This window comes from Choloepus didactylus, chromosome 3 (genome assembly GCF_015220235.1).
Source record: "Choloepus didactylus isolate mChoDid1 chromosome 3, mChoDid1.pri, whole genome shotgun sequence".
NCBI classification, from domain to species: domain Eukaryota; kingdom Metazoa; phylum Chordata; class Mammalia; order Pilosa; family Megalonychidae; genus Choloepus; species Choloepus didactylus.
The window spans coordinates 32,417,438-32,431,180 of record NC_051309.1 but is presented as its reverse complement, the minus strand read 5'-3'; the positions used below and the strand labels follow the sequence as shown (position 1 = coordinate 32,431,180).

General features: G+C 33.2%; 1 protein-coding gene across 9 annotated transcripts in view; it reads right to left on the bottom strand.

The window, feature by feature from the left end:
* Nucleotides 1–13,743, bottom strand: part of PCDH7 (protocadherin 7) — a 421,527-nt gene that overhangs the window by 342,311 nt on the left and 65,473 nt on the right. The window contains exon 2 of one of the 9 annotated variants that reach the window (XM_037829544.1): nucleotides 4,870–6,588. The exons of the other annotated variants lie outside the window; for them this stretch is intronic. Coding sequence (XP_037685472.1) covers nucleotides 6,511–6,588 — 78 coding nt within the window. The 3' untranslated portion in view covers nucleotides 4,870–6,510. Of the gene's footprint in view, nucleotides 1–4,869; nucleotides 6,589–13,743 lie in introns of those variants that run through there. 9 annotated transcript variants of the gene reach the window in all.

Here is a 13,743-nt window from a genome sequence, read left to right as displayed (position 1 = left end):
GTATTTTGCACCATCAAAATGCTTTTTTTTAAAACAAATGCATTCTGTATTCAGAAAACAGAAAAAATATAGGCATGTTCTATTGTTTTAGAGGGAAGACTTATTTTTAATTCTGGTGGTATGTGATACAGCCATCAACAATTCAAAACCTTTTTTATTCCATTGTCTTCATTAGATCCATTGGGAGTACAATATCTTAGGTCACAACATAAAACACCATACCAATTAAACTGCTAATTAACTGGTATAAGAAGTATATTGCATGAAATAGATGACATATTACTTTGTTTTAACTTTTGTGTCATTTCAACTTGGTAACTACTGATTTAGAATTCTCCAATCATACTCTTTAATCCAACTGTTAATCTCAGATGACAAAGAACCCGATTGCAGAGAAGCCCTAGTGCAAGACACGTACTGCATTTCTTCCTAGTATTAAAAATGTGCTATTGAAAGATAAAAAGATCTTGTGTTTGCAGACTTCTTGGTATTCTGAATACCATCTCTCTTAAGGTATGATTAATTGGAAATCAGCCTCATAACCATTTTCACATAATTCTCAATGTAAATAGCATTTATGTGAATATTCATCAAAGGATTTGTGATAAATTTGATTGTTTCCTTAATATTACAGTGTCTTTCTTAAAACAACTGTTTTTTTTTCAATCACATAACTTTAACAATCAGGTTTTTATTTTGGGTTTAAAAAATGATAAAGCTGTATTTAATAAACATTCAGTGCTTTTAAAAAATCAACAAGAAGAAAGTTATAACACTCTGTGCCCACTTAAAATGTATTATCAGGTGGCAGGCAGTTTCTGCTCTCTCTGTAATACACATTCCAAATGTCTGCTTCTTTCATGAGTCTGGCACATAGGAAGAAAAAATAAAATAAAGTTCTTGCTGACCTGCCTTTAACAGCTAGACACAAAGAAGAAAGATTAGAAACCTGGGGTCCCCTCAGCTGCTATTGAGACAGAATTTTTACTGACACAATTGGCCAACAGCAATTAGAAAACAGGCTGAAATGTACCTGATCTCAGAGCTCCAATCTCTTCAAACAGGAAATGTTCATTTTCCACCTAACTTCCAAAGATATGTGCTATGAATTTATGCATTTGAAACCTATTAATATTAACTTATCATTAAAATTTCTCAAAAAGCAGCATAAGATAGGTAATTGTGGTGTTAACATCCATAAAAATATAGAGTAGCCAGCTCTTTCATCAAAAATGTACAAATTATTGACAAGGTCTAATAAAAATCTGCAGTTTGCTTTGTTTCTTTTCTGTTTCTCAGTAGCTAAACTGTGAAATTAAGTTAAAGTATAACTTTCTCAGGTTTGCACAAGTATTGTTATACACTCCCAAGAAGACAGCCATTTTGGGGGCCCATGTTTTCCACACTAATAAGCATTAATCAATATATTTTATCCAAAAAATAGCTTACAAATGGGCAATACTGAGCATTTTCAATGGTTGGCTGTTTTGTCTTCTCCTATACCAATAACTATATTTAGAATGAAAGCAACTGACATTCCAGATATTTAAACATAATCCATTTCAATTCAGCAAATATTTATTTTCCTTATATTTCACACAACCAAATCTTATCATCTCATAAGTAAAGCACATTTTCTACTTGATGAAGGACTTTGAAAATAAAGCCCTTGTCATACATAATAGCCTCATTAAATATTTGCACAGAATAACTACTTATTTGTGGATTGATTATCATAATCACCATTATCTTTAATTTTAATGATAATCCACTGACAAATAATTTATAATTATCAGGTTTGAAAATTTTTATGCTACCAATAATAGGAGAAAATTGTGTTCGCTTATGATTTTGGATGAAGAGGTATTCAAATATGTTTCTCTGACCTTTTGGAAACTTTGATCATTGGTTTGTGATGAAGGTTTGATTTCAGCTTTCACAATTTCTTTTCACTTGTCTATGCCTGAAAAATTACAGCTTGCAAAAGTCTCCAAGATTTGAATTATAGCAGACCAGAGATGGATGAATTTCCCTGGAGAGACTTAATCTGTCCAATTTTGCTGAGCTTCATGCCATAGTCCATGGTGAGTATTAAGGGCTTAGCATTACCTTTCTGTAGGGTGACACTGAGGTTATTTTGGCCCATGAATACTTCAGTCAGAAACCACTAACATCTTTTCCTATGTGCATTATAAAAATAACAATAATAAAAATAATTACCACCAACAATTATTGAGTTCTTGTTATGTCATGCACACATAACCTGCGGTAATCTCATTTCATGGTCACAACTAATTTACAAGGTGGATATTGTTATTAATTTCATATTACATATGAGGAAATGGAGGCAGACAGATACAAAATAACTTGTCCAAGGTCACTCAACATGTAAGTTTAGAAACAGGTTTTAAACCCAGACACCCCGGATTCTAGACTCTGCACTTTTAACCACTATGACATTCTGCCATTTAGCACATGACATTGAAATAATTAGCCTGCATGGCGACAGCCTATTCGACAGTAAGCACTCCCTCTTCAAAGAATGGAATTGCCATTTTCCTCAGGTCATCTCCAGATCTCAGCAGCAAAGTCTTCATTTTCAAATTATTTCTGTGATGTAAATAGTACATACTTATAATAACATATTTTGAGCCTGCAAAACAGGCAAGTTGGAAAAGAATTTCCCTTTTCCCTGTCTACAGTATGTAAAGCAAACCTTCTACCAGATTGGGACTTAATCCAAGTTCTGTGCGCTAGAACTTCTGAACACCCCTCACATCCAAACCAGGCAGGCTAAATTAGACTTAATCTGGCTGCTGGATGTGTGATTTAAGAAACCACAAAATTTATCTCTATAATCCTAAACAGTTCAAGAACCTAATTTATACACCCACTCAGAATACTGGTTAGCGTGAAAGTTCTGTAGAGACCACAATTCCCAATGGTTAAGAGTGGCCTTTGTAAACAGTTACTGGAACCAGTTACTGAGACTCTCTTACCTCATTTCCTCGTCTGTAAAGTGTATATCATAAGAATAATACCATCTGCCTTAGGAGGTTAATAGGAATATCAAAAAGAACAATTAATAAATCACCTACACAGGAGTTGACTCTTGATAATTTTATTTTGAAAATGTTACCAAAGATATATTTTTACTAAAACAAGAGGGTAGAATACCATTTAAAAATAAGAATAACTAAAACCAAAATCTATTATTTTAATCCTCAGTAATATTTGTAAAAATTTCTTTTCTAATTCTAGCAAAATTTTTACTTATGAATCCAAGCTGATGAGGAATTCTTAGCTTGACTGCAATTGTTAACTCTCATTCACATTTACTTTACTGCTTTATCTAGTCATTTGCCTTGAGTCAAGTCTACTTCCCACCCAGCCATCAAATTGCTAGAGGCAAGAGACAGGTGTAGGCTGTTGATTTAGGGTATGAGAGAGGATTGGTGGGTAGAGGGATGCAAGTGTCCCATCTAAGCTTCTAATCTAGTAAAATGAAGAATAAATATGATAAAATTAATTTTCATTGTCCAAATTAGTTTTATAAATGACCAGAAATTCTCTTAAATGAAAAAATGCTGAATCTGACCTGTCGTCTAAATACACATCCCTGAAATTATCTGTGCCCCCTGTCTGATTATGAAAGTGACACTCTTTTGAAGTCAGTATTGCTGCAATGAAAAAAAAAAGCATGTATAGGCTTTCATTTTGCTTCCAACCATTTTTCTGACCTTTGCAAGTTTCCACTAGCAGGAATCTGAAATAAAAGTACTGTTTTTCTATGTGGGGCACTTTGCTACTAAACATTAATAGTGAAATTATAACAGTTGCAAGACTCTTCTGCTTGTTGCTTCTTCTAAGTAGAGAATTACTATCAGATGAAAGAGCCTACAGCAATAAACATCAGGGGCTAGTGTTTCCATCTCCTCTGAACCAAACCAGGCTGATCCAAGTCCAGAAATGTCTTTGAAGTCACAGAAACCTTCATGTGCTGATCAATCCAAGGGAGGTAAAGAGCAAGAAAAACTGGTTCTAGCACTTTAATATTCTGCCAGGGAATGCATCCAACTCAGTGCAGAACAAAAAGGTTTCCTCTGTTACAAATTGACTGATTTTGTACTTGGGTGCTGTTTGGTTCAATTATCTTAAGGGGGCCTATTGATCCTGGAATATGATTACGTATACCACAGTACATACTACCAATAAGTCAACTGAAGGATGGAGTAGCAGGAACTAAATTCATGATTTCCCTTGGCCTCCAGATACGTGTTGTGCTTTTAGGTCGAGTTTAAGTGGAAAAACAGCTCATGATGTTCTTCATTCTGATAATCAGTCCATAATATGTCTATGTTATCTTGGTCTCTGATAAGAAGTTAGAGCTAAATTTAAGTCAAAAGATAAGAAGTTAAGGACTAAAATGATTCTAAAACCAGGAGTGTAATCCAAACTTACTGCTATAGACAAGAAACCTGAGTCTCTAGGAACGCAAAAGATTTGTCCACCAGGTCTGATTGTTTAGTCGCAGAGCAAAAGTTGACATGAAGACTCAGTTCAGGGTATTTTTCCCCACACAATCTCACAATCTTCTCTGTCAAACCTTTTCCATTTAAGTCTTTAAGTCTCTAAGCCCTTTACCCTCAATTATACAGATGTGAAGAACATATTCTAAAAGCCAGCACCATGAAAATATTTTATGGCCCATTATATTTTAAGAGACTATTAAAATAGGAACAACAGGCATTTTATAAATTATTTTTTATTATTTTTATCACAGAAAAATATTCAATACAATAGAACTATAGAGTTTGCAGATTTATAATTTATTATAATAGTGTAAATAAAGACAAAAATCCCTGTATTATTATAGGTAAGGTACAAACTGCAGTTGATTGCTACATAGAAAGAAGAGGTAAAAATTTCAACTATAAAATTAATCAGCAAGATAAAGAGAAATGGATATAGATAATATCAGAGAACAACATTCTCAAAATTATTATGGCACATGATGACTACAAAAAATATGTCAATCTGTTTTAAATATTCAATACCTTATCTATTTTAATATATGGTTACTTGTTACATAATTTAGGTTAAAGAAAAGTAAACACATGCACATACAACTTATTGGTAGGATTAAAAAGTTATAGCTAAAACAAAATTTCCCTAGTCTTTTCTACAAGTGATTCATTCTCTTTTACTGAGTGAAGTAGCCTGAAGGAGTATGAGACAAATTTCCAACTGTCTTCAGACTGCTTTTATGTGAGCCCTCTTTCATTATTTTTAGACAATGGTACCATTTTAATTTAAATGATTCAATTGCATTGAATATATTTAATTGGTGAGCCTTTGGAGTAGTCATTCTATTTTAGAAATGCTTCCTTTTTTAAATAATAAATTTTAATAATAAAACAGATGGGATGGCTTAAAACTGTTTACCTTTTTACATTCTAGGTAACAAATCAAAGTGCGAATATTAATCATTAAATTACACCTCCTTCCACTTATACACACACACACACACACAAATGCATACATACACTCACACTCATACAAAAATTAGATTTTATGTCAATACAAAATCTTCAACTAAGCAAGTATCTATAATGCAGAGAGGTACTTCCTGCATGCAATTCTTCCTTAATTTTTTTTTTTTTAAAGGCTTCTTCTTCATAAATAAATGCATAGGACCACAAATTTAAAAAGCTAATTTCCTATTAATATAATCGTCATACATTCTTTGAACTCTTATGAGTTTTACCTCTAAACTAAATCTGAAATTATTTAAAATATATGTGCGATACGTTGTGATCTATATTCCACTTTTACACCATAGTAAATTATATTTCAACATGCATAGGAATGACCTAAATTTTACTTCCTCTCATGTCCATTAGTTTCTCACTTTTCCTGACTGTCAGTATTGTTTCTTCTTAGGGCTTTATTAAACAGCACTCAAACAGTCTAATTTTCTCAGAATCTAGTCCTGAGATATACATTTTCATTTTCTTTGATGATCTAGCACAAGTTCAGGTGATTTCTACATAGTGCATCCAATTAGTTCAAGAAAGGCAAATGAAACTGCTTCTATACTAATCTCCACGTTATTAACTACAAACGGTAACAGGATACATGGTTCCCTCTTTCCTTGAGTCCATTCAAGTGCAAACTGAAGAAAAAGGATTTCCTATTCTTCTTTTCATACTCCTGAGAATGAGGACATCTGATTCTCTTTCTCCACACCAATTGATAAGATTGCAAAACCACTCACATCCCTCCTTTATTCTGTATTGAGAGTTTGATTGTTTTTCAGTTGTTTGCCAAGTATTTGATTCCTTTTTGCAGGTATTTTATTTTAAGCCAATTTTTTTTGTTTTCTTCAAGATAAGAACTTGATTTTAATCAGCCAGTGATCCTTCCCCTTGGGAATCGATTTCTTTTTTTCAAAAGACAAGTCCAGGTCTATTAGGATCCAACACACTGAGTTGGAACATTACATGTATTTCACTTACGAGCACATACATTCATTTTACACGATTCCTCAATGTGGCCAGAGGGGTTCGTGGTCTGCACTGTATCCACCTATAAAAAATACAAAAATATATGTCTGCTTTACAGGGATGTGAGCAGCGTTTTGCTGGCCTAGTTCAAGAGCTTGGACTGCACATCCTGGCCAACAGTACTCCTTCTTTCTTTAAGATGTATTTGCAATGGCCATAACCTCCTTCAGAAGTCATAGAGACATTATAGTTCTCACTTCAATTAACAACCCTAGGGCATTTAAATCAATTCATCTGGCTAATTTCAAGGATACTATCTCTGACAAGTGATGATTGCATTGTATAAGAAACATGGGATTAAATGTGTTTCAGGTCTCAGGATTTGCTATGAAATTTCCCAGCAATGGGGGTTGGTGGTGGGTGGGTGTTGGCTTTATTTACTACATATACAAATAGGAATGAAATGGTAATTTCATTCTCACTGTTTTTACAATTTTCATATCCCTAAGATCTCAGGGCTGTGCATGATCTGTATGTTCACAAACTTCAAAGTAGCTCTAGTCTCCCAATGCAATTATTAGCCAGTGCACTCTCTTCTCATAGCAATCTGATGAATTTACATGCTATCAACAAATGGCCTGCTGATCTCTGGTCAAGGATGAATTACCCTCTCCTTCAAAATCATGACTGTAAAAAGGCAATGTTTTCAAACTTTATGTCTAGTTTGCTCAAATAAAACAGATGATAAATGCTTTGGGGCTTATGTCAGTTTTAAACAGTGTTAAATATTGCTCTAATTGAGCCTGGACATTAGGCTGATTTCTGCTTTCGGCACCAGAAGATACATAAAGCATTGTTTTCCAGTTTGATGATGCAATTGATGGTAGTAAAAATCTTTTAATAAGTAAGCCTGAATATTGCCAGAAAGGTTAATAAATCTTTTCCACAGAGTCAACATGGTGCAGTGGACTCCCACTAGTTATTTGAATTTGAATCAGAAAAGAGAAATATTCTGGACACCTAATTTCCAATGTAACAATGCATCAGCACACAATGAGAATCAAAGTTAGAAAAGAAGTAGATAGTTTCTTTCACTGAACATTTGATCAATTCATTTTTGAAAGCAAATAGTGAAATAAAACAAGTGTTGTCTAATTTTAAAACTCATTATTTATAATCAGGAGGAGAAAATGTTAAAAAAATAATGCTCTGAGAATGAGTTATCAAATATTAGCTGTATACTTTGAAGCAGCTTTAAAATGTCTTAAATTTTAATTATTTTTTTCTTTTCCTGGAAATAAAAAGTTAGTTTTTTTTTCCCTTTCTCTATCAGCTCTAAAAAGCAACATAACCTGTGTTTTTCTGGCCAATTTCATTAGTAGCACACCTTAATTAAGACATCAATGATGAGTGATTCTTCATGACTTAAATTGTAAATCTAAGATGAACATTGTTTTTCTTATTTTACAAAGACTATAACAAAAAAAAAACCTATTCACTGCACATTTAATTTCAAAACCGCTTTCATGCAGGGCAAATTAAATATTTGAAAGTTTCAGATATTACTTTTTGTTTGCAAACCAGCTATAACCATTTAGCTTTAATGCATGCCAAGACTACATTAGATCTTCCCGTTATGTAATCTTACTATATGTGATAGGTTTCCATAGCATTTATCAAATCTTTGACTTTTTTATGCAGTTATTCACTTAATTCTCAACTCTTGAAGACTAAAATTGTCCCATGAGAGCAAACATTATGCCTACCCTTCATTCTCAGAGTTGATTCATGGCTGGCTCACAATGAACAGTGATTTAATGAATGAATGCTTATTTAGGAATGACTAATTAAGAAAATCGTAAATTACTAATGTCATCGAATCATTTATATGTAATTTTAATATGTCTTAATTGTGTGGTAATCTCTAACTTTCTATTTCTCATATGACTTTAGATTATGGAGTATTTTAAGGTCAAACTGCAGCAAAAAATGCTGCTTATTTTACTAGCATATTATTTTCCATATTTTTTCTCTCTATTTCTTAAACTTAATCTTTGCATCTAAAATTTCATTAAGCTTCTCTTTTTAATCTTTCTCATATAAAAGTCATTTTCTCTTTTCTTAAAGAAAATGTATTATGTAAAATATTCTGCAACATTTTTAATAAAAGAATAAACAAGTAAAAAATTTTTTTTAAAGCAACATAGAAAATCAGGGGTGTCAAAATGTTCCCTTTTCATTTTCAAGCCCTGACTTAACACTTTAACTTAAAAGCATACCCAGAAATGTAATGCATTTAAATAATACATGCACCATATTGCCATACAACATAATGAAAAATCCTCTTATTAAAATGCTATTGAGGAGGAGAATTAACTCTTATTTCATAAGTTAGCTATATAAGAAGAGGTTTTTGTGTTTGTGGTTTTAAGTTTTGATCCATTGAACTAATGCAACTGTGTGCCCAAGTCACTTAAGTCAGGAAAAATGGATTCTTTCTCCACCATTAAAGATTAATGTTGAAAAATAAAAGTGCATACTTCAAATCACTTACTGAGTTTATAGAACTCACTACTCTGAAATGTTGGTGAGGGTCAGGATAGAAATGGATGTAACCAGGATGTGTTTATTTTGATTTGAATCAGCTAATTAAAATGGCCCTGGAAGCAATTTTCTGATCACTGCCACCAAGGAGATAGGCCCCAGTAAATCAGACCAAACCAATCTTTCAGTCAGGTCTAATTCAGTTGAACTTGTATAGACAGAGCCTTTGTCTTCCACTTTCAACCTTGCTCCTTAATTTGCTCTATCACCCAGGCAACAAACCACACACACACACACACACACACACACACACACACACACACACGAGTGAGATAAAGCCAAGTCCTTCCTGAAGCACTTTCTACCAGTACATCTTTATGTAACTCAGATTCCATTTCCTACCCCCAGAGACTGAAATAAGCTGGGAATTTAATCAATAAAAATTATCAATAAAATGTTAACTTATAAAAACTGTTTTGTTTTTTTTTTTCCTTTTCCATACCTCCTTGTCTAAAAATAGGTGACTAGTGCTAAGAGAAAAACCTGAATTACACAGAGAACAGGAATAGGGCTCAGATCTACATCCAAGAAAATATGGAACACACATAGAAATTGTTGTGCATTTTTTCTACAATTCTGAAAACAACTGCAAAATCTATATAGGAATATGTGCCTATTTTCCTACCTATATTAATTATGTATGCTTCAATACTAAATCATGCCCCTATTTAATTGATGTAAATTAAGTGCAAGTGTCTGTTGAATGTGTTTGCATGTTATTGGCAATATATAAAAGGTTTCTATGAATATTCATTATATTTTCCTTGACAGATGCTCAAATTTAGGGAAAAGTAAAAGGTATCATATAACAGTGTATATTCCATGACATAGGAAACCAAATTTGTTAGTTTCTGCATTCTAGAAACATGAAGATGATGTTCATATTTCAGAGCATGTGGGGAGCTGAATGAGGGCAGAGTCATCTGTCAACATTAAGAGTTTTTCTAATATTTTTAAAGAACTGGAAAATCAACTAAAATGGAAAATGGGACCCAAAGTAAACATGAAATTTGAGGAATGAAGGCTAAGAAAAGGACAATTCTGGATGGCATTTGGGTCTTTTACTCTCAGATCATTTCTATAAATGATGTACCAGAAACCACAATACATGATTATTAATAATTACTATGACATCTGCATAGATGTTTATTACAAGGCTCCAGTTACCTATCTAATTTAAACTCACAGAGTTATTGTGAAATATGAATCGTTATTTTGTCCATTTTTGCATATAATGGAATTGAAGCTCAGAGAGTTTAAACTTCTTGTATAAAGTCACATAGAAAACTAATAGAATCAGGGCCCCAAAACAAGACTTCTGGCTCCTTACCAAATATTCTTATTTCTACAATATGTTAACTCATAATTATTTTTTAATCTTATTTTTGAATATTTTAAAAAATAAACAGCCTATTTACAATTGTAAATGTTCCCATTTTGTCATAGTATTTAAAAGAATAAAAAAAGTATATGATTTTTCTAAGCTAATATAAATGGATGCTTTGAGAAGTTCAGTTCTAGAAGTCTATGCATTCAGAATACTTGGTATTCTACCATAATTACTTAAATTCATGAATATTTAAGAAGCAACTTCAACATACTTGAAAATTGTCTACATTGTCAAAAAGAAAACAAAAAGGAAACGAAGCAATAAAACTAATTCCATCCAATCAAAGACAGGGACATCTATATCCATTTACATGTATGAGAATACAAACTAAAAAAGGCCATTCATTAGCACCGTTTGGCAGCATTTTTGAAAAACAGAGACTTTTAAATTGAGCCAGCCACTCCACTGCCCACGTAAGGAAAGAGGATAAATAATATTATAGCACTTCTTCATAATAGGTGATTTGTCCTGATTTCAGAGTGTGAATGATTTGGGGACTAACAAAAAAGTTCCTTGGGTGGGATAGCCAAGCAATCAATACTTATCGATTGACTGCTTGTTAGAATCAGAGCTTCTCAGAGTTAGAAAGAATGTCAAAGGTTACAGAGTCCAAACATATTAGAGTCATTGCAAGATGCATGGAAGGAAGTAAAAGCAACATAAGACACAGACCTGGTTCTGAAGAAACTTGTATTCCTCATTTCAAGAGATACCAATATATACATTTAAACAGATTAGTACCCCTGTGGAGGAAAAGATAAGAGCCAAGTGGGTAAAATTATAAGAGTTCCAAAAGGTGAGAGGAGACCATGGCAGGGTAGCAGGAAGAGGGTTTATTGATAAGACCTAAAGCTGGGTCTGAAAACAACAGTAAGCTTGAGATTGATGACAAGGGAGTTTCACATTGCATTCCTGAAAATGCAAAATTGCATTCCAGACAGAGGCAGAGGTGTTTTGAAGATACTAGGGGAGGCCAAAAGGCAGTGAGCATTTCCCTGCCTAAACCAGAGATTTCCTTAATTCCACCCACTTCTTCATGAGCTGTTTACTTCCTCTGCTTAGCTCAAGTCTATGTATAGAAGGAACCAATGTAATAATAATTAAAAAAATAAGTCCAGAACGTGTGAAATTAGAAAAACACGGAAACAAAGTCAATAACTGCCAAAGACAGAATATGCAATTAAAACAAGTCATTTGTTGACTGAAAACTAATTTAACTGAAGTCTGCTGCTCTACATCAGTCTATCCATAAATGTTAAATTGTGTATTAGTCTTAGTTCATAATTTTATTTTTTTCTTGTTTTTCTTTCAAATACTTAAAGAAATGCCCTTTCTAAATCAGGGAGGGGTGAAGATCATTCCAAATCAACTGCTATGCACTATACAAGTAAAAATGTTTACATGGATTCCAGCTTTACAGATCCAATTTCATGTGGCCAAAGATGAGCACTGATATGTTTCCATTCTTAAAGCTCTTAATAAAAATGTAAATTGATGCAAATTAAGCTATCATCTTTATCCTCCCCAACTGCAATATTGATCATTTTTGGAAATAACAACAGTACTGGCTAGTATTCTTATGCCAAAGCAATAAGCCGCCTGAGAGAAACAGGGACTACACTTTAATGAAGAGATGAAGTACACCACCAGGATGGCTGTCCTTAAATGCCAATGAAATTGCAATCCTGTGGCTGAAAACTTGAGAGCTTCTTGAGGAGCCTTGAACATCCAGAGAGAGGAGTAGGAAGCAGTTAAATTGTTTTCAGGTGATGGATAAACCACTAAGAATTTGATCTACTAACAAGCAAATGAAGTAAATGTCTAAGGAACTGAGACTTAGAAAAGTAAACGTGATATTGGATAAAATTACCAAATCTGTTTCCATAAATATTTTCATAAATACTAAGATGCACTGATTTAAGGATTGGAATTAATGTATTTAAATATTTATTTTTAATACATAGCAAAAAAGTAAAATTAATAACTAATATAGAAATATTATTTTCAGAGATAAGGAAGCCACCTAGAAGCATCTTCTACAAAATTCCTTGTGTTTCATGTGATAATACTGAGGACCAGGAAGGTGTCAGGATGTGTTCAAAGTAACACTGTGGAGACAGGATTAAAACTAAATGCCACCACTCTGAATTCAGTGTTTTATTTGCATTTATAATATGAGAATTGCATCTCAAAGTGGTGGAAAATGTGGGGATGAGATAATCTCAATAAAGAAACAATTAAGAGATAATTAAAGAACTGAGAATATCTCTATTTCCAGCGAAATTGCAGGGAGGATATATGGTACATAGTCATCCTTTTAATTTATAATGGACTTTGCATTAATAATGTCTGTTGGTTCATCAAAAAGAACCAATGATAATGAAAAATAAAACCCAAAATACATTAAATACCAAAATAAGATTCCTAGCAATAAAATGTTTCTGCTGGTCTGAATTTACAGAATCTCTTGATTTTTGATGAGTTTGAAAATTCATAAGAAATTAATAAAAAATACTGCAAGCCAAGCTTCATTACAGCTTCATTTCAGATGTTTTGGGAGTGGTCCCAATCAATATACATAATTGTTTTTTTTTTTTTTTTAATTGGTCTCATCTTAGTTTCACAGGGCTGCTATAACAAAGTACTACAAACTGGGTGGCAAAACAACAGAAATTGATTGTCCGGCAGTTCTGGAGGTTAGAAGTCTGAAGTCGATGTATCAGAAGGGCCACACTTCTCAAGCCCGTGGGAAAGAATCTCATCGATGCCTCCCTCCTGGCATTGAACATTAAGGTGTTCTCTCATTCTCTGCCTCAGTCATCAACATTGTTCTCCCCTGTGCCTATCTGTGCCCAATTCTCCCCTTCTTACAAGGGGTCAGTTATATTGGATTAGCCCCCCTCCTCCAGTATGGCCACATTTTAATGAATAACAATTTCAAAGGTTCTGTTTCCAAATGAAGTCACATTTATAGGGCCAGGGTTAGGACTAGAACATGTCTTTTATGAAATTCAACCCATAGCATGCCTTTTGTGTGAAAAGCACTACAAATCTTACACTTTAAAATAGGTCACAAGTCCTAAAGCACTTAATCCAAAATTAACATGGTGTTTCTTAACAAAAAAGAAAAAAAGATTATTTTCTTCTCCTTCGCTCCTTTGTCTTATAAGTGTACTGTGATGTATTAGTTTAATTAAAGTCTACCAAATTATCATAAGGATTTTATATGCTGCAAATAATTGG